Source organism: Cryptotermes secundus, unplaced genomic scaffold (genome assembly GCF_002891405.2).
Source record: "Cryptotermes secundus unplaced genomic scaffold, Csec_1.0 scaffold303, whole genome shotgun sequence".
Lineage (NCBI taxonomy): Eukaryota > Metazoa > Arthropoda > Insecta > Blattodea > Kalotermitidae > Cryptotermes > Cryptotermes secundus.
In genome coordinates, this window is record NW_019726229.1 from 2,030,393 (window position 1) to 2,051,202 (window position 20,810).

At 40.5% G+C, this 20,810-nt stretch overlaps 2 protein-coding genes across 5 annotated transcripts in view; both read right to left on the minus strand.

The window, feature by feature from the left end:
* The window catches only part of LOC111864041 (calcitonin gene-related peptide type 1 receptor), a 523,124-nt gene that overhangs the window by 36,870 nt on the left and 465,444 nt on the right, over positions 1–20,810 (minus strand). For all 4 annotated transcript variants that reach the window (XM_023850993.2, XM_023850990.2, XM_033751302.1 and 1 more), the window contains exon 6: positions 15,251–15,342. In XM_023850993.2, coding sequence (XP_023706761.1) covers positions 15,251–15,342 — 92 coding nt within the window. The remainder of the gene's footprint in view (positions 1–15,250; positions 15,343–20,810) is intronic.
* Positions 1,126–4,546, minus strand: LOC117282270 (A disintegrin and metalloproteinase with thrombospondin motifs 7-like). Its single transcript, XM_033751301.1, has one exon. It carries the CDS (start codon positions 4,398–4,400, stop codon positions 1,233–1,235), a length of 3,168 nt encoding a protein of 1,055 aa, XP_033607192.1. The 5' UTR covers positions 4,401–4,546; the 3' UTR covers positions 1,126–1,232.

A 20,810-nucleotide genomic window follows, 5' to 3' on the forward strand; every position in this document is an offset into this window, starting at 1 on the left:
GCCTACTGCATAGAAAACGCCGTATTTATATTGTTGCCTTGCGTGTATTCGGTCGCAAGGTGTTTAACGGTCAGTTACCTAGCAACGCTCTGGTCATCCACGTTAAAATTTTTTGTTTCAAAATTTATTAGAGCTACTTCGTTTTATAAGATTTCCTTCCAATCCACTTGTTCGACTCCAGTTTGTGTATGTATATATATATATATATATATATATATATATATATAATTAGGCGTACTACAGGTTGTTGATTTTAGCGCATGCTCATGCACTGTAGCAGTTTTAATATATTAAGACACATGAACATGGCCATCTAGGGCCGAAACATGCGTTAAAAGCGTAAGTTGAAGTGAAAGGGAACAATTTGTTGCATTATTGACGGACTGTGTTATACATAGACGTTTAAAGAAATCTCAGACATATTTAGCCTTGTTTGGGGAGGCATAAGGCCACTACAATCATTGACCCTCTTCTTCAACGACTACATTGTCCTTACTCGCAGTTAAATGTATTATTTGACATTACTTGCACAAGTACACAAGTCATATACATTCTGAATTTTCGCCTTTCTATATACCACTGCTATACTCTATCAACATGGACTGCGTATTTGCGTCTCTATTCTCAAACATACATTAAACAGAGAGCTTATGCAGTCGAAGTGTTCTAATATCCCAAAAGATTCAGGGCCCTTCTCTAAATAAAAGATGAATCCCTCGCTTGCTGACTCACTCGATTTGGAAAATGAGATGTTTATATTTAATTTAAATTTACCAGCCAACTGTATAAATTACGAATTGGACATTAAATTGAAATTACATCTTGAATAGCACATTAATACAACGGATGACATCAGCGCCACCAACAAGCCATATTTTGTGACAACTTGCCGAAAAACGTGTTACGAACATCTACTACACTTACGACAAAAAAGGTTTTCGCCTTTATGATAAGTCAAAATTATAAGATTGGCAATTTACTTTTATTAAACAACATGTTAATTTTACAACTTTACTGTTACTAATTAAACTATGTAAATAATACTGAGCCGCTATGGCCTTTTCATTTATACGAATGAACAACAAATATTCATTATTCTTAATTAAATCATATTAATTCCAGCTATTAAATATAATCTAATAATAAAATTTCAAGATTGATTTATGATAATTTTACCGAAAATTATATACAATTATAATAATCTTAAATTGCCTCATTATTTGTAAATTTCTCTAACATTCAGTTTCATCTTCGTCCCCATTGTGCTCTTCCGTCTCTTTCGTATTCACGTAATCATAATCTGCGTCCTCTTCACTTTCATCGTCGGCTTTGTTCTTCTTCTTACTATCCTGTAGCAGTCTCTGTGCCTCCTCTCCCTTCACTACTTTCACTTTGGTCGGGTCTATGGGACTGGCTACTTTATCAGCTACATTTTCAAGGGCTTCGTCTGAAAAATTAAAATCATTTACATCTTCTTTCATTGGTATCTGGAAGATCTTGAACTTTTCGGGATGTTCTTTATCTACTACCAGTCCTTCCTTTATAGTGGTAGTTTCCTCATCACATTTATTCTCATTTCCTTTATAGAATATCTTCTTTTTGCTCTCTTCATTGTTCCTCTCTTCGTCCTCATCGCATTCTTCCTCCTCATCTTCTTCGTCTTCTGTACATTGCCCTTTATCCCTAAAAATGTTCTCACGATTTTCTTCTTTCTCAATTGGTTTCACTTCGTTTTTGCGACAACCTGAAGAAGTGTCATATCTCTGCTCGTCCTCAAGAGACACTAATTCGTCATCCAAAGATACTTGACGTTTCGGAGACTTCTCGCCACAAGGTTCCTTACTGGTGCACGATTCCTTGTGAGAAGGTTTCTCTTTCTTGCATTCACTTTCCTCGATGATGACTTCACTATCTTCAAATGGAGACTGTTTAACACATTCTACAACCCTTAACTTGTGACCCGGTTTGTCAATGCAGCCACTGCATTTACTCCATTCACTAGTGCGCCATCTGATTTTACACGTTTGCTCATTGCATAACCTTGTGTTCACTTCGGGTTTTGGAAGATTTTCACAGTGTTTGTTTGACACCTTTCCTCCTCTCTCTTCAATACAGGATGGTTCGGAGAACTGGGTTCCTCCTCCGCAAAAAACGCTGCAGGGGCTCCAGTTGACAAGTTGCCAGCTAAATTTCGGCTTATAATTTGAAGACGTGGATGGAATTGAGAATCTATAATGTATACCTGGATTTGGGTTCGCACTATTAAGGAGGTACAGAATGATATCTTCTTTAATGGGACCTGAGATGACCAAAGATTCTTGCCCCGGCTCCACGTTAGAATAAGCGCTTATTGATCCAGCGATTTTGCTTTCTCCATCAGGATCAATTTCGTGATTTCCATTCAGATAAAATGTCTTACCATCTGCTGCTGAAACTGCTAAGAAATTGTTGCTTGGCTTCATCTCTTCTACAGTGATTTGTCTAGAGCCTGCTGGTATAGTTACGATTTTCTTATAACCCTTTCCATTCTCTCTGTACACTTCGTCAACGATTTCACATGTGGATGCGTCACCATTACACACTCCGCAAATATCTTCCACTGCGTCAGAGTCCAGAACCAAATCACAACCAACATTCCTACATCTTCCAGCAATGCATTTGTTTTTAGTACCTCTCTTGCATGAAGTTCCATCCTCCACTCTGCGTTTCAAAGTTTTTACCACATACTTGTTGCTCAAACACATCAAGGAACACACATGTTCAGGCTTGCCATCATTAAAAGGGGTCCACTTGATGTCATCTTCATTGTGTTCTTGACATTGAAACTCTCGAAAAGTTAATGAATCTTCAGCACAAGGCTCTATATTACACAATCTGTACTGCCGGTGCTTCCCAACGCAGTACCGTCCATTGTTGGCAGGCCTGGGATTGTTGCACTTCCGTTCAATGTATTGCGCGCCACCGCCACAAGTCCTTGAACACTCAGACCAAGAACTCCACTCACCCCATTCACCGTTGATGGCTCCCGGTCTTACGCCGACTTCAACGCATTTGCCTTCAAAGCACCACTTATTATTTCCACAGCTTGTTCCATCGGCTGGTGGACCCTTTGTCTGGCATTTTTTACTACCATGTGGTTTGCAACTGAGGTGAATACAATTCCTTTCTGGGCCAAGATCACAAGGTTCCGTAGGTCCATAATAATCACGACATTGCCACGCGCGGTCATACACGACGCCAGGAGGCATTTGCGGAAATTTGAAATCGTGGTCTTGAGGTTCGTCCAAAAGACATGCGCCTAGGTCGTTCTCCAAAAATTCGGTGATGTAATTCCTGCTGCAAACCGACCAGTTTGCAGGTGAAACCTGAGACCACGATGCCATAACGTGAATATTAAATTCGCCAACTGCCCCAGGGCATTCTCCTGGTGGTGGATTGTCCTCATCAGAATCGTGGTTAGCACCCAGCAGATGCCCGATTTCATGTGCCATTACGGTACCCACGACTAAGCCCGTATCCTGGCAAATAGCACAGGATAAATCCTTCCCACAGCAACCTGCAATATTAGCAAGTCCGACAGCTCCACAGTCGTCCATTCCTGCACAAATGTCGTACTTCGTAAAAAGGACAGCAATGTCATGGTGATTTGGATGTGATGTTGCAGGATTGATCCTGGTAGCCCATTTACAGAAACTTGTTAGGGTTTCATCAGCGTCTATGTTGATAGTAAGGTCAACCTCTTCCTCTTCCTTTTCCAGATATATGACGCGAACCAACGTCAAGTCCAGTTGATGTCCTACAGAGTCGTCATGGAAAATATCAGCAGCCATGTTCACAGCTGTGAGGAGAAATTGTTCATAATCTGTGCCATTTCGGGTCTGCAGGAACTTTTTGTCTGCTACGACCAATGTTTCCAAATAGTTGGTCTTTCCTTCATAAGATCTTTTGCCGCGATTATCTTGCATTGAACGGTAGGTGTCTTGTCTCTTAGCAAAGTCAGCTTTTAAGTCAGTGTAAGGTCCTTCTCTTTGGTGGTACTCGGCTCTTAAACGGTTTGCCCATGCTGTTTCCCAGTCATCACTCGTCCCGCATGATCGTTCGTTTTTATTATGTACGGATCTCTGATAGACCATATGTAAGTGTTGGCCGTCTTCTTCCGGTTCATGGTCTTTCACAGGTTCGATGTAGTAGTGATTCTGTTTAGTCCTGATGTGACCGGCTATGCCATTGCAGACAGACAGCGCGACTCGTGAGCCATGCTCTCCTTTGATCCAACCAGTGTAATGGCACTGTGTGTCCCCCACAGATCGAATCTTCACCTTGTTCAAGTCAGTGGCAGCTCCAGATGGGCGAGTCTCCACTAAGAATCCGGGTGCAAGTAAACCATGGTTCGGCCACATTTCCACCACGTGGTCCTTTCCATCGAAATGAATGCCATAATGCACTCTTTCGTCATCAAAACGTGCATTTCTTTTCCATCTATTGGTATCTCGCTCAAAGAAATGAGGCAAAGAGTAAGATACGAAAGAACCTTGATGGTCGACTTTGCGAGGCACCAGCAGCTCGTAATCATCAACGTGCCGTGTAAACCTGCCTTCTAGCAGCCTGTCTTCCCATCCATTATCTGAAAATCGGAAGGCATAAGAAATATTTGCTATTAAGTAGAATGTGACCGAAGCGAAGAGCAAAGATGCAGATATCTTCGCCATTCTTCAAACAGATATCCAATTTCTTGCGAAAAAACGGACAACGTCCCACTTCTGAAGCCTTCGTCACGTGTTACTTAAGTAGACAAGTTGATCGCACTGATAATTTGATTTACTGAACGCTTATTACAATTAAATATAAATAATTGTAACACTCTCACTAATATATACTCTTCACAGATCACTACAGCATATAACACGTCTTCTCAATCAGTGTTTACTCTTCGTCGCTTGTTAGAACTTCCAATTTATAGGCTCTGCACGGACCACATTGAAAATAATCCTTCCAACTATACATCTATTGTTGCGTGCGTATTCATTGTCGCGAAAAATTGTTTACCTAGCCGTTACCTAGATACACCTTCTGGTTCTATTATTACGTTTTCAATTTTAAAATCGCAATACTTACTGAAATATATTCAATAATGTTACTGGACCATAAAGACATTGATTAAAACTTTAATACTTGATAAAATTATGTTCGTCAGGTAAGCATTGATGATTATAAACAGGAATCGTAACAACAATAGTTTTCATTCAGGACGTAGCTATTGCGTGCGAAGATTTCCAGGCCCTCAAGTTTGCAAAACGCATCTAAAATTTTAAATTTTGGGATTCGCACGACGTAAACAGTCCGGCATGCACCTCCACTTGGCCAGTCTCGCTATAGATTAACATCTGCAACAGTACACTTGGAGAGCATATTGAAATGAAACATGCCATTTCTAACAATCTTCTTCGAGACGAACAACAATAAACACACTTGCAGTTCTTCATACATTGTTGCGTCAATGCGTTACTTTCATACGTTTCTTTCTCATGCATAATTTTCAGCGACTCGCTAAAGCAATAAATTGCAGTAAGCAAAAATCACCGCCCTCACAAAATGCCCTCAATAAAACTACATGTTACAGCACTGGAGAGGCAGTGAAAGCGGTCAAGTCCACAAGGGCAGAAACAAGTATGTCATTAACACAGTGAAGAAAACTGCAATGAAACGAATGAATATTGTTACAGGTTACTCTATATAGAAACAAACTCTCTCACTACCACACAGCAGATGGTGGAATTTTCACCCAAAATATTAACTTCCTGCGGGGTAAGCAGTAGCGTAGTTGGTTGAGACACTATGCTACAATCCGGAAGGTCGCAGTTTTGATTCTCGGTGAGGTCATTGGATTTTTCACTTGACCTAATCCTTCCAGGAATCTTCCTAGGGGTTAGGGGCCGCCGGCGCGTAAGGCTGACAACCCCATCGCCATTTGTAAGCCGATTGTCAAGAAAATGTGAGAGCCTCGACGTCACACAGCCCTATGGGCCTCCATTGCCTGTTACAGGAATAGCTTTACTTTTTATCAGATGTTAAGCATCGCTCAATGCGTTTTACTCCTGTATAAGTAAAAGAGTGCTCATTCAAAGCTTCCTTACTGGCGCTTTACTTTGCACGTTTCACACTCATTCTGGCTAAAGTAAGAGATATGTAGAAAATTTTAGAATAATACGAAATGACAATGGAAATATTGGCAACAAAAGGGCAAGCGGAAGAACACAATAATGGTAATGGTGGTAACACTGAACACTTGATTCACAAAGGATAAATCTCCATGCAATAGCCTTCCTTTTTGTGTGTCAGTTTCTAGAATTGTAATTGAAATAAAGATTTTGTTAATAGATCAAATACTGGATCATTTTGTGGGCCGTCCTATATATATTCCCTGGCCGTAAGTAGGCAACGTCTCGGTAAACATATTCCTGGCCTTTTCTAGGCAATGGCTAGGTAAACACGATCCCCCGGCAACAAATAAGCAAGGTCTGTGTCGTATCAAATACTCAATATGTAGTGAAAGGAAAGTAGCTATATCTTCTTCCCAGAACTTCTGTTAAGTTTGCTATTTAACGACGTTTGCAGTACCGATATTATGCAGAGTTGGGGATAGAGTGATTGGTGGATATGGAAAGGCTGGCAGAATGAAAACTGGCAGGAGAAGCTGAAGTACTCGGAGATAACCTGCCCAGTGCCACCTTATCCAACACCGATTCCATGTGATCTCGCATGGGATCGAATTCGAGCCGACGGGATGGGAAACCGGTGACTAACCGCTCGAGCTGTGGAATATTACCATTCAGATATAAATCTCTGGAGGGTTTCGCGAGGGCGAATATCGATATTATCACTGGGAAGGCTGAATTAAGGCAAAGCTCAACGAAATAACATCCAGGAGCTCAGTGTCAATTGCACAGAAAATACACTGCGCCTCAATTACAAAGACCAATCGGTGAACAATCCTCATGGAGGTAATTTTTGTTTATTGTTGGAATTATATAAAAGCATAATACTGTGGCGTACAGACCCGTTGCTGTGCAATGACTTTGTAAAGAGCGGCCGTTGTTAGGTAACGCCCGTAAGAAACACGCAAAAATAGAACAACGGCGTTAGGCGATGAATTTCTAAACACCGGATCGGTAAATACGCCTACAGTAATAGGGATATAGCTGGAAACTGTGTTTTGTATTAGGTGGTTATAAAAAAAGAGTTAGTTGAGAATCAGCAGTCGAGCTCCGGAGTAATAGGTTGAGAGTTGAAATGTGGAGTGTTAACCAAGTAGCAACGGCGTGGTTACGCCGTTGCGTGGTTAGGCAATCACTACTGTTAAGATTCGTTACCAGGAAACGTCTAGTGAAATATTGCAGAGGAATAGCCATTGTTGGTAACTGTTACCAAGTAACGACCAGTGAAAGCAGACTTAGAAGGCTTGGCGTGGAGTGATTTGTAGTGTGGAAATCAACAATCGTGTTATAGTTACGGCCTGTAAGAGGACAATAAACCCATTAAGCAATCCAAACCCCGTCTATAGTCACACATAGTTGTGACAATAATCTGTGTGGGTAACACGTAGAGTTACTTGATCTCAATGATGTGGCACGTACAGTAACCCATCTACTTTGAAACATTAACACAGTGACGATGAGATGGGACTGAACATTTCCCACCACACTCCCGTTTCCGAAAAATTTCTACGTAATCATTCCTTTTAGTGCACTTGCGAGTAAGGTAAATGTCCGTTCTTAGGTTATATAATGACACTGGTTCAATCGCAGAGGCTATATAAAGCACAATGGGATGTGAAGAGTATTATTAACGTGAATTAAGCATAATAGATCAATGTGGTCGCGGTGCAAGAGCCAAGAGGCCCCACCCCTTATACTTTCATTCATTCAACCTAGGATTTGAAAAGAGGTCGTCGTTGCCTATTGGAAGATACTAACCCATTATTCTTTCGAAGAAAGAGGGGGAGACTATAAATAATCTCGTTTAACTGAACGAGATTCAAACCTGGTATCTAATGAGTATTAAATCTAGAACATTAGGGCATGATGCACTGTGTGTCTGTGTGTAAGTGTGACAGGTTGGTTCTTAGGTAATTTTACGACAATATTTCCATTCACGGGCCATATAACGTCGCAAAAAATTAATATAATTAGGACTGATGAGTAAGTAAGGGTGTGAATGAAGATGGATGTATTTCATACCTAAATTACTTAATAATGTGTTTTCAGTACTGGCGCTATGTAGTGCCCGATTGGAGGATGATGGATGGATGAAATGGATGGAACTTGGAAGGAAACGACTGTGGTGTAATCGAAGTATTTGCTTGAATCTGCCTGAGGAGAATGACGAAAGCTACGAAACGATCCTCAGCCACGATTGTTGGTGTCCTGGCAGAGATTATTGTAGCACGTAGCCCACTGAGAGGCAACGACCGAGAAGCAAAAGGAATAACGTCTATTCGTAAATACGGAACAGGACTGGATCCGTTGCTAGGCACCAGCCCGCCTGCAACAATGGAAGTGCTGTTGGAAGCGGTGTTTTCTGTGGAGTCTCTTCGAGGGTGTATCACTCAACCCACCGAGTCGAGTGGGGTTAATTAGTGTAATGAAGTGGAGGAGGTTGGAGCGAGTTGGTTGGTGAGTTAGAGGACTACTGCGGTTCAGGCATTGCGAGCTGTTACTGTTAGAAGCTGGTAGCTGAGGCACGGCGATAGTTCGGGTACCCAGTGTAAGGGGAACGACGGCCGCTGAAGCCGTTACCGGGAAACGAGTAGTGAACACAGAGGAAACTTAGGAAACTTATTATGTGCTGTAGTGAATTGCAGAATGTGTGAATTAGCGATAGCGCTATAGTTACGTGTAGTTACGATCTGTAACTACCATTAATTTTATTTGGTTGATTCTGGTTCGTCACACTAGCAAAAAAATATCAACTCCGTCCAATGTGACTGATAAATGTTTTTTCTCATTTTTAATCTTACATCCTTGATATGTTTCGGTCGGAAAGACAATCTTCAAAAGGACATCTCAATACTTGCGGAAAATACTATTACAATGTGATTAGTCGTTATCAGTACATACGAGTACATACACGCACAATATCGTTACAATGTCATGAATATAAAATATGAGCCTTTAACAACTACAGCGATACGCCTGATTTTTTGCAAAATATTTATATCTACTATAGCGTACTTGGTTGAGGCACTATGCTGCAAGCCAGAAGGTCGCGGGGTCTTATCCTGAGGAGGTGGATTTTTTTTTTCAATTTACCTAATCCTTCCAGCTGCATTATGGCCCCGGGGTCGGCTCAGCCTCTAACAGAAATGAGTTCCAGGAATATTCCTAGGGGTAAAGGGCAGCCGGCGCGTAAGGCTGACAACCTTGCCGCCATCTTTGAGCCGATTGTCTAGAAAATGTGGGGACCTCAACATGTCACAACGCTATGGGCCTTCAGGGCCTGTTACAGAGATAGCTTTACCTTTACTTTTCTTACTTATTATAATTAGTCTATTTACAAGTGTGGGTTAAAACTTCGTTAAAATCTAGAACCAGTTTGGTCTGTGTCCTTTATACTGTCTCTCTTTAAAGGAAGTTGAGTGTCTACCGCGTCGTGGTTCCGTTGTTTGAGGAATAGGACTCTGCAAATATGTTATGGTTGTTACACAGTACTTCCACTATGATGATTTTCTTTAAATGTGAGTTTTTATTTAATCCCACATTTGTGTCGTCCAGTTGTTCGGGGTGCGCTGTGATGTTAAACTGTTCTAACGTATTGTGACGTGGATAGACAGAGCGTTGCTGGGTAACTGGCTGTTAAACACCTCGCGACCGAATACATGTAAGGCAACAATAGAAGTACAGCGTTTTCTTTGCGGTCGGCGTCGTGACCGTTGCTATGCGATCGCTCGGTAACCACGTCCCAACAACATGAACTGTTTTCTGTGTGTGGTCGGTGCGGAGGCTATATAACGACAGTTAGAGACAAAATCGTTTAGATACCGTGGTAGCGAACACTACTAGAAGTAGGGAATAATCTGCTGTACCGAGCCTGGATTGACAGAGATCTTGTATATATTGTACATAGAAATAGGAATTAAGATTAAATTGTAAATATATGTAAATACTGACAATGGACTTACTAACACAGAGTATGACCGACAAATGACAGACCCGACCTCTCGTCAGAGAGGGCACCCAAAATGAATAGGACAGTAAATTTCATATAAAGAAAAAAAAATCCGGTCATGAGCCCCAGTCGGTGCTCGACACAAAGACAGACAGACTGACTGACCGTCAGTCGCAATGTGACTTTGACTTTGAAACCGTTTAGAGTGTGTTTCGGAGTATTTGATAGTGTTTGGGTGTTTAAGCAACAGTAAGTGCGTGGAAGACCTGTGAAGATTGAAAGTGCGAGTTGAAGACTGCGTTTATGAGTAATACTGGGAGACTGTTATATTTTCTGTGTTGAGATCTGTCAAGACTGGGAATTGTAGTGTGCGTGCAACAGTGAATTATGAGGTGTATGTAACTCAGCAATAGCGCTGTAATTTGAGTATAAATAAGAGACTGTGAGTAACCAAGCTGCTAACAAATCCAACCATCCGAACTAGAACCCGTCATTTCGTCACGCGTACCACCCTACACGTGACAGTATGTTGAATTTCATATTTATACCCCCTGTGCCTCATGACGTTTGTGTGGGTGTGTACTTGTGTTTGATCATGATGTCGAATATACTATTCATTTTCTCGCTCTCTTTTCTAAGTTTTCGCTTTTCTATCAATTTATTAAGTTTATTAAAGTGATCTATGTGGAAGTTTTCTTTTATATTCATGGGGTTCCTCATCAACCATTTCCATGATAGGTCCATACCGGTGGCGTTTATTTAGTATATGTTGGGCGAATGGCTATTGGTCTTTGTTAAATCTTATGTTTCTTATATCTTCCTTATATTTTGTTGTTAGGTTTCTACCAGTTTGGCTAATGTACACTTTATGACGGCTTTGGCAGGTTATTTAGTATATCCAACTTTGTTCGTATGGGTTTGTTTCCAGCGTTCCATTTAATAATTTACCTATGATGGAAGTTGTTTTGAAGGCTATTTATATTTGTGTTTTTGAATAGTTTTGTGATTTTTCGTCTATAATTTACTGTGTAGGTAAATGTGAGCCATCTTGTTCTTTTTCGGCTTTATTTTCCAGATTATTTTCCCAGTGTTTGAATTTGTTATACTCGTATGAATGTAAGATGTCTTCCTTCCTATAACCATTAGTTAGTGCTATATTTATAATAGTGTTTAATACTTTATTTTTGATGTTTTCTTTAAGGGGTAATGTGAAAAGTCTGCCTAACCAGTTTTTATATGCTGATAATTTTTGTTCTTTGGGGTGGTATGAGATATTATTTATTGTTATATCTATCGTTGTAGGGTTTTGTATATTTCCATTTCTATTTCTCCTTGTTTATTAATTAGATTTGAACCCAACTAAGCTATTTTGTTGTTTACTTCCTCATGTATTATGAATTGTAGGTCTTTTAGTTGTGCACGAATTTTTCGAATAGGCTTTGGGGTGTTATTTTTGTTTGATTATATATTATGAAGATGTCATCTATGTATCTGTTGTAATATAAGATTTTTCATCCTCCAGCAAATGTTTTATTCTAATTTTTCTAGATATTCAGGGAAATTTACTTGGATTTAAATCTAATCTACAGTCTAATCTACATTAATACGATTGAATTCAAATTAAATTTCATTGTTATTAAAAGAAAGTTATGTCCGTAAATCAATTTGACTGAATATTTCAGAATGCCGTTTAAGAAAAAGTCGTGATGCAGTGACCTCGTTAGGAATTGATTTTTGTTGTAAATTTTATTCAGGTGGATTAAAATACGGGGAAATGAAATCTCACAAACCACTCAAATACAATGCGCATGCTCGAGATTATAATAACAAGGACAACGCTTTGGTTAAGAATGCTTGGAATGTTATGTATGTGAAACAGGTTGTACAGCGACACGTTCAAAATTCCTGTGTTCATTTGCCTATAAGGCAAGCAGCTAAACGTCTGAGCGTCTGCTAATCTTTCAAGAAGAACTGAGCTTCGGAGAGTTATCCAGGTAGATTTTGTAAGGCTCTTCACCATTAACAGATTTAAATAAAACTAAAACGGCCAAACAGGGCAGCCAGAATTAAAAACGTGACAATGTTACTGTAGCCTATAGACTGGTTGCTAAAAAATAACTGAGTAAAGAGCGGTCGTTGCTAGGTAACACCCGCAACACACACGCAAGCGACAGTACAACAGCGGTGTTTTCTGTGGTGTCCGCTCCGCGACCGTTGCTATGAAAGGGTACGGTAAACACACCTCTGTAACAATAAAGGGGCTGTGCTTTCTGCGTGGTCCGTGCAGAGGAGTTATCTTGAAGATAACTGGCGCTACAGTTCAGTTGCGGAATGTTCCCCGGAGAGTAACGACCTGAACACAGAAGCTGGTGAATCTTCATTGTTAAGATCCGTTATTGGTAAACTTCTAGCGAAAACAGAGCAGAAGAATGTAAATTTTTGAGAAGTGTTACCAAGAAACGACTAGTGAAAGCAGACTGAGGAGTCAGCCTGAAGTGATTTGTAGTGTGGAAATCAGCAATAGTGTTATAGGTATTTGTAGTTAAAAAAAGTAAAGATATCCCTGTAACAGGCCTTGGAGGCCCATAGTGTTGTGAGATGTTGAGGTTCCCACATTTTCTAAACAATCGGCTCATAGATGTCGGTAGAGTTGTCAGCCCTACGCGCCGGCCGCTCTTTACCCCCAAAAATATTCAAAGAATATTCCTGGTACTTATTTCTGTTAGAGGCCGAGTCGACCCCAGGACCATAGTGCGGCTGGAAGGATTAGGTAAATTAAAAGAATTCAATGACCTCATTGGAATTCGATCCCGCGACCTTCCGGCTTGTAGCATAGTGCCTCAACCAACTACGCTACCGCGTGCCCCAGTTATTTGTAGTTACGATCTGTAAGTGGCAAATAAATCTATTCACAAATCCAAACCCCTTGTAAGTCACTAATACACGTGACATTATGATTAAGCTTGAAGAACGGATTGAGAAAAGCGTGGAGACTCGAGGAAGAATAGATTAGTTTTTAATGTCTGAAGAGATCTTCCTGAACTGATTTTTAATCGTGACTACTACTGATGGCTCTATCAATTAATGAAAGGCACTTCTTAAAAGGACAAACACATTTTCAGGAAGAATCCTACCATCTGAGATATAACCATATGTAGTGCGTTGAAAATCAACCCACGCTTCGGAGGAACGTGTTTCCTCTATTTTCAGGGTCGAAGGTTAAGGCAAGAGAGAAATACGCATGAAGCAGTTTGCAAGCAATTTTTTTCATGAACCAAATTTTGATCTGTTACTGCCGCTGCCAAAATATTTTAACTTCACCACTTTTTCAAAGGATCTTTCAGCTATCTTTATATATGTACAACAGTCTCTCAGATATCACAAAATATCCCACGTCTCTAATGGAATAAGAATTTCCAGTAACGGGTTCACAAAATCCCTCCAATCTGAGGTCTAAATTTTCAGCTCCCTTTTTTTTACACTGTCAGTTTGTTAGGTTCTGCCGAATCCCAAACCTAGAGGACCATACCTTGTCCATTCTTTGAGAATGTTTATTCAATAAAGACCTATTTATAGCTGTCCTCCATATCTGAAGGCCGAATCCACCATAGGCAGCCTGAGGACGCGCTGTACCTTGGAAGAACAAGCTTAAATTAACAACTGACGACACCTAATCTGGAGTGTATTTATTCTCAAGAATTTTATGAACAATTTTACACCTCTCCTTTGTCTTCATCTCCATTTCATTGCGGGTTTTAGATCTACTGCTCACATACATAGCAACAGATGAAACAGCGCACTGCACGAAAGAAACAAATGAAGGGCACAGTGCATGAATCGGATGCCTCCAGCTGTGTCTGAAATTTGGTTTGCATTGTTTCCTACATAAACAAAATCTCCCAACGTGGTAGTGGAACTCTGTGGACTTCAAGGGATTGGTTGCACAGTTACAGTGAAACTGGAGCAATACTCTTGTGTGAATTTAACTTAATTTTAATTTTTACTTATTGTTTGTTGTTCTCTTAAAGCCTACTCTAGTGACACAAAGCCTTTTTCACAGTGCGCCCTTTAAATTCTAGCGACGACTAAGGAAATATCCAGTCCTGTCCCTTAGGCCTTCTTGTGTCTAAAAATTATATTTGCAGTAGAATTAGTGGTCCGATGCTGTGAAACCGTTTACCTGTGGTGGTAAATTCGGCCAGTGTCTATTTGAGCTTCATATAAAGAAAGGCTTGCAGTGGATTGTTATGGTTCACCTGAACTTGGCATAGAGGGGACAGTAATTCTGCATCATGTTCGGGAGATCTCGGGTTCGAAAATTTTTCTAAAATAAGCTACCTGGCAGGCTTTCATATTCTTTTTAATCTATACAGCTCCCTCGAAACAGTAACCATTATTTGTTTCCCCTTTTGAATTCAATCGTTTACATCATATTTCAAAGTCATTTTGCCTATTCGTTGAAAAGTCTTACTCATGTAAACCAAGAAACAGTAAATTAATTGAAATAAATGACATAAAATGAGTATGCCCAGCTGTGTTTGGTATAAAATCGTTGAGTAACGACAGTTTTGAAGCTGCAAGCTGACGAACGGATATAACAAACTAACCTCAAGAAGGTGAGCCCTTTTTGAGAACCCACAAATTCTGCAGCTACTCAAAAACTTCCCAGAACTTTACGAAACCCGAAGTTTCATTACCGTGATCCCTATCCTGAGTCAGATCAATCCAATCCATACCACCCCATCCTCTCTCTCTAAGATCCATTTTAACAGCGTTCACCCACAAACGTCTTGGTTTCCTAGTGACATCTTTGCTTCTGGCTTTCCCCCCAACACCCTACATGCATTTCTATTCTCCCCCATTCCTGCTACAAGCCCAGCTCATCTCATTCTCCTTGACTTCATAATTTTAACTGTGTTTGGCTCCTCGAGGAAAGGGTATAACCTAAAATAATGGCTACATTCTAAACACTTCGTGCAAATAGTTCATACAAAGGAGCACGTAAAGTTACATGTAACATCTATCCAAAATTAATTATGTTGGAGACTAATTCTGTTAGTTTATATTGGTGCAGTGGAAGTCTTACTTGAAATAGAAGAGGATTCCTAGAGACATAAGAAGTGCCACCAGGGACACCGAGTAGCCCGTTTCATAAATTCGGTTCACCTGTTGCCGCCACTGAAAAAAAGAAATATTAATATGTTTAAATAATTACCAGATAGAATGAGGTTCAAGCACAGTACCACTCATCTATCTATCTATCTATCTATCTATCTATCTATCTATCTATCTGTCTGTCTGTCTGTCTGTCTGTCTGTCTGTCTGTCTGTCTATCTATGTACCTATCTATCTATCTATCCGTCCTTCCATCCATCCCAATTTGGAGCACAGGGTGTCCGTGAAACCTTTCGTTTCACTTTAGTTTCTTAATCCTATACACAGTCGGTAGAACTCCTTGGACAGGGGATCAGCCCATTGCAAGGCCGCTACCTAACACAAACACAGAATGAACAATAACAGACATCCATATTTTGAGTGGGATTCGAACCCAACATCCCAGTGTTCGAGCGGACGAAGGCATTTAATACCTTAGACCGTGCGGCCACTGTGATTGGCTGTATCACTATAAGGGTAGCCTTATTTCCTAGAATACCACAACCCTGTACAGAAATGAATAAAGAATAGCCACTTTCGTCTGTGCTTAACAACGTAATATCTGCATTTTACTTACAAAAACATCAAACACTATCAGAATGTTTACTTACGTGTACTGAGCTACTTATTGGCGAAGTTATGTAGGATACAGGAAAGATTCTTGATCAGGATTTATATGTTATAATATTAAAGCTCTCATCATGTTGCAATTTTATAACGAACATGCAATTAAATGAAGTATACGGAAGCAAGACAATTGTTTCATATTCATTAGTACTGTCGAAAATAGAATATTTTCATACACAATGTCAAAGGCGTTGTCAATCTTATTTTGTAAAGCTATTCAGTTTTCTGGAGCACAATGAAATGCAATCTTAACTCTCATCAACTACCTCATCAGTTCAACTTTAAACTTCTTTATATCAAGAGAGATAACACACTTCACTAAATTATAAATTAATATCAAGGATGAAAAATTTGCATTTCCAAATTAATTTCACTTCCATTTCTGCCGATGATCTCCTCCCCTATGCGACCGCTCACAAGCAATATTACTAGTGATTTTTCTCGATACTGGGTCGCCAACAACTTTGCAATCATCAAGAGAAGAAACAAAAACAAACTCCGTGATTTTAATCCGCAAGCGAACTATACCGATCGAGAGAACGCGGCTTCTCGGTGAAGTTAGTGCCAACTTTAGCGGATAGAGGGTGTCGCGTGGTCAGAGCAACGGATCCCCACGGCCGTTAATTTCGGTTTTCTAGACTGGAGCCGCTATTTCCTTGAAATAGCTCCTCAATTATTATCACGAGGCTGAGTGGACCCCGTTCCAGACCCACTACTTCTCAGAAAATCTGGTAGAGTCGGAAATCGGACCCGGACCTCTGGATCTGTAGCCACAGAAAAGGCGGTCTGTGGCCCCGGGAACACAGAGCAGAAAGGAATGAGAAGATTTAGGTCTAAGCTAATTGCCCTCTTTGCAGTCCGACAGAAGATTCCTAACGTTTCGAAGGAAAGCGCTACTTCCACCTTTACGGCACAAAATGGAACACAGGCTTATCCTGTGTAGTGCAAGAGAGAAGAGTAAGGTGAATAAATGTATGCACTGTAAGACGGTCAGAATAAATCGTGGACTTATCCAAAATATTAGTGAACTTCTACGAGATTAGCGCCGGAATAGCGCACAGTCGGTATAGCGACTGGCTTCGGACTCGACAGACGAGGGTTCGAAGTTCGAGATCTAGAAGGGGCAATATTCTTCCTTCTCCACATCATTTGAACAGGCATTGGAGCTGAGCTCACCCAACCTCCTAGTCAGTGGGTCCCGAAGCTCTTCCCTAAGGTTAAAGCGACCGGGGCGTGAAGCTAACCATTCACCTCTAACTAGTGCCGAGGTCAAAAATACGTGGATCTATACATCCACTCCCCCAAACGCCTTCAGGGTGTAGTGTTTAACTATTTAATGACAGGACAACCTTACCTATCTTTTAACCTTTATCTTTTTTTCTCACTGGATGAGTCTGAGTCCACTTGGTACGTCGGCCACTCTTTGGCCTATTATACCAACCTCTGATGATAGATGAAGAGTATGCAGCAATGGGTGAAATGAGAATTGACAGGGGAAACCGAAGTACTCAGAGGAAACCCGCCCCAGTGCCACTTTGTCCACCACAAATCCCACATGTCCTGACCATGTTTCGAACGCGGGACTCCGTTGTGGGAGGCCGGCGACTAACCGTCTGAGTTATGCCTGGGAGTCACGTTCCGTTTATATTTGAACATGAAAGTATCTACGAGTAAAATAAACGGAAATTGTTCAACCTGGAAACGGAAGGAAAATAAAATATATACCGGAAACTACAGTGAAAATAAATTTTATTTCCGCCTCTGTTTCGGTCCATCACTCAACCAGTGTTCAAATTTAATTTTCTGTCACATGACACACGGAGTGTGCTGTGTGCGTGACATGTAGAAACGGGGTTGGAATAAAACACCCATCTCTTTCGTTATGAACTGCTGCTTGTTGCCTGCCTCCCTCTGGGTGTCCGTCTGCATGAAGCAACATGCTACTGAAGCCAGTTTAATCAAGCAGAGATGCGGCGACGCCTAGTAGAATAGGTTGCATCCAAAGACTGTAAAATCTGATTCAATTGTATACTGGATATTGTGATCCTTTCTTCATTTACAATAGAAAGGATCACCGTTAATCCATCCAGCAACTAGATGAGGACTTGATGAACGACTTATTCATTGTGTGAATAAATGAATTTTCTTTGCTCCATCAATAGAATTCTCGAAACTTCATTCCAGTCTGTGAAATTGCCTGGCTTCTGGGACTATCGATTACTCTTATTGTGTTCCGTGACGTCATATAACATTTATGTCACTTTGATCATCCGTACACTTGAACAAGTTGGCTCAGGCTTCTGATCTGTAATCAGGAGGTAATAGATTCCAGTCTCGACAGGTACACCAACTATTCTGAAATCGTTGGCGTTTTCCTCTGTCACTGAAGGCAAACCCCGGAATCATATGTCAAACCAGACCACAATCTTCCTCCGATATCTCCTTCTATTCATTACTCGCCACTCTTCCTACCATTTGACGCCGTAGAGTCTAAGCTACTTACAGTGTCATTAACTAATAAATCATGTCTACGTTGTGGGTGAGTGGATACAGCAATGTGCAGCGTAGCGTCACGGGCAGTGTCTACTCTCACTTCAATCTACGCTATTCCGCCCAGAAGTTATCTAAACTCAGGCAACTTTTAAACTCTAAAGAGTAACATATTTCTATCAAAATTTCCAGAAAGTAATTTTCAATAGAGTGATTCTAAATGACTGAATGGCTGATTGACTGACTCTCTCTGTCGCACTCTGTTTGTCTCGATGGAATTGTCTTTCTTCAGATGCTAGCTGTCGCTTAGCTGATGAAAAATTTTTCAGCCCTTTGGAAAACCCGAAGACTCATTACCTTGTTCATACTAGCTGTCTAATTCAGCGTTACCTTCATACATTTTAATCCAGTCTATAACTAACACCTAATTACAGTAACATAAATTTTAATATTATGTTCTCATGTACGTCTATGTTCCCCAAGAGGCCCCCATTCTTTTGGGTTTCCCAACTAAAATTCTGTACGCATTTTACATTTCCCTCACATGTGGTATACATCGTTCGAATCCCATCCACTTGATTGAATTTCCCTAATAATAGATGAATATTTCAACAGCGTAATGGAGATAATTACACAATTAGGAACTCCATAATTTGAATTCAAAAATATTTCTAGAATGATTAAATCGAAAATAAGAAAAGCAGAGAGTGTGGGACTTAAGGAGGAGAGGAAAATGCATACAAAGTTTTGGTATATGAGACTGAAATAAGAAACCGGGCGGAATAATAATGCTAAATACTAAAATAGATTTTAAATAAATTTGGTAGACGAAAATGGACTGCATTCACGTGGCTACGGATAGGACTGACTGGCGAATTCTTGAGAACGCAGTAATGAAATTTCAGATTACGTGAATGCTGGGATTTTTTTTTTTTGACTAACTAAGCAACTACTGGCTTCTCAAGAAGGACTCCCGTCCGTGCAGTTAATTAGATGAGTTGGAACGAATATTGGAGTTCCCTGTTAAGATATTTGTTCCATCCTCATATTATTACGTCTCTACCTGACCCTATTCATGTGACATTTCACTGAACTTCCGTCAGTGAGTCGATGGACAAACGACTACGATCCGTTAGCTTAGGAAGGCATGGGAAGAAACTCAAATGGACATTTAAGTATTCAATATGTTGACTCTGAAGAATTTCCGTGAAAATGGCTTACTTGATCTGCATAGGTGCTTGAAAATGAATAAGCGGTGTAAAAAATATAATTTTGATATTATTAATAAATATTAGTTTATACCAGCAGCAAAAAAATTAGCAGAAAGACGCATCTACCATCAGACCTATTAATTACTGAGACGTCTTTTAATGAACGCGTGAAAGCACAGGATGTTTTACTTTATTTTGCTTAATCGGTTTCTCTTATACCTTACGGTGTCGAGGTGTTTTTTTACATATTCATCATTTTACAGACGGTAGGACTCCTTGGAAGGGTGATCAGCTCGACGCAAGGCCTCTACCTAAACACAGGGCAACACAAACACATACACATACCAAAAGTCTATGCCTTGTGTTGGATTCGAACCCACGATTCCGGCTTCCAAGCAAGCGAAGACAGTATATGCCTCAGACAGCTGAGCTATCGTGACCGGACACAGGATACTTGCAAGAGCTTTGAGTCCCGCATAAATTTTCGCTGGCAAGGGCCAGCATCATATACAAAAGACAGACCCGTCCTCTCGTCAGAGATGGCGCCCCACAGAAACAAGACCGTAACTATCTAACAGTAATAAATATCTGGACATGAGCCCCAGATGGGGCTCGACACCAAGACTGATTGACTGACTGACCGCCAGTCGCAATGTGACTTTGACGTTGAGAGAGTTAATTCAGGGCAGCTACGAGTCAGGCATAAGCTGGAGGAGTAGGTCCAGAAGAATTTCTAGTTCCTAGATTCCAAATTGATTGAAGGCGAAATAGCAAAAAGACTTTATAATGACTTGAAGTGCTAGTTTCTGTGTTGAGATACGTTGCCTGGAGACGAATAGTGAAAACTGGTAATCCAAGTGCGTGCGCAACGGTGATTGGAAAGTGTGCAAATCAGCGATAGCGCTGTGATTAAGAGAACTTGTAATCAAGGTGCCAATGAATCCCATCATCCGAAACAGAACCCGTTTTCTTTGCGCGTACCTCCCTACACTTGACAGTAAATTTGCACTGCGCAGGCTCAATCTATATATACTGCCTGCCATTTAATCAAACTCATGTTCGTTCAGTTCTTCTTCTTCTTCTTCTTCTTCTTATTATTATTATTATGTTCAATGTCTGTTCTGTTAGTAAAAATTGCCCCTCTGCTAGATGCGCTTCTGCTGC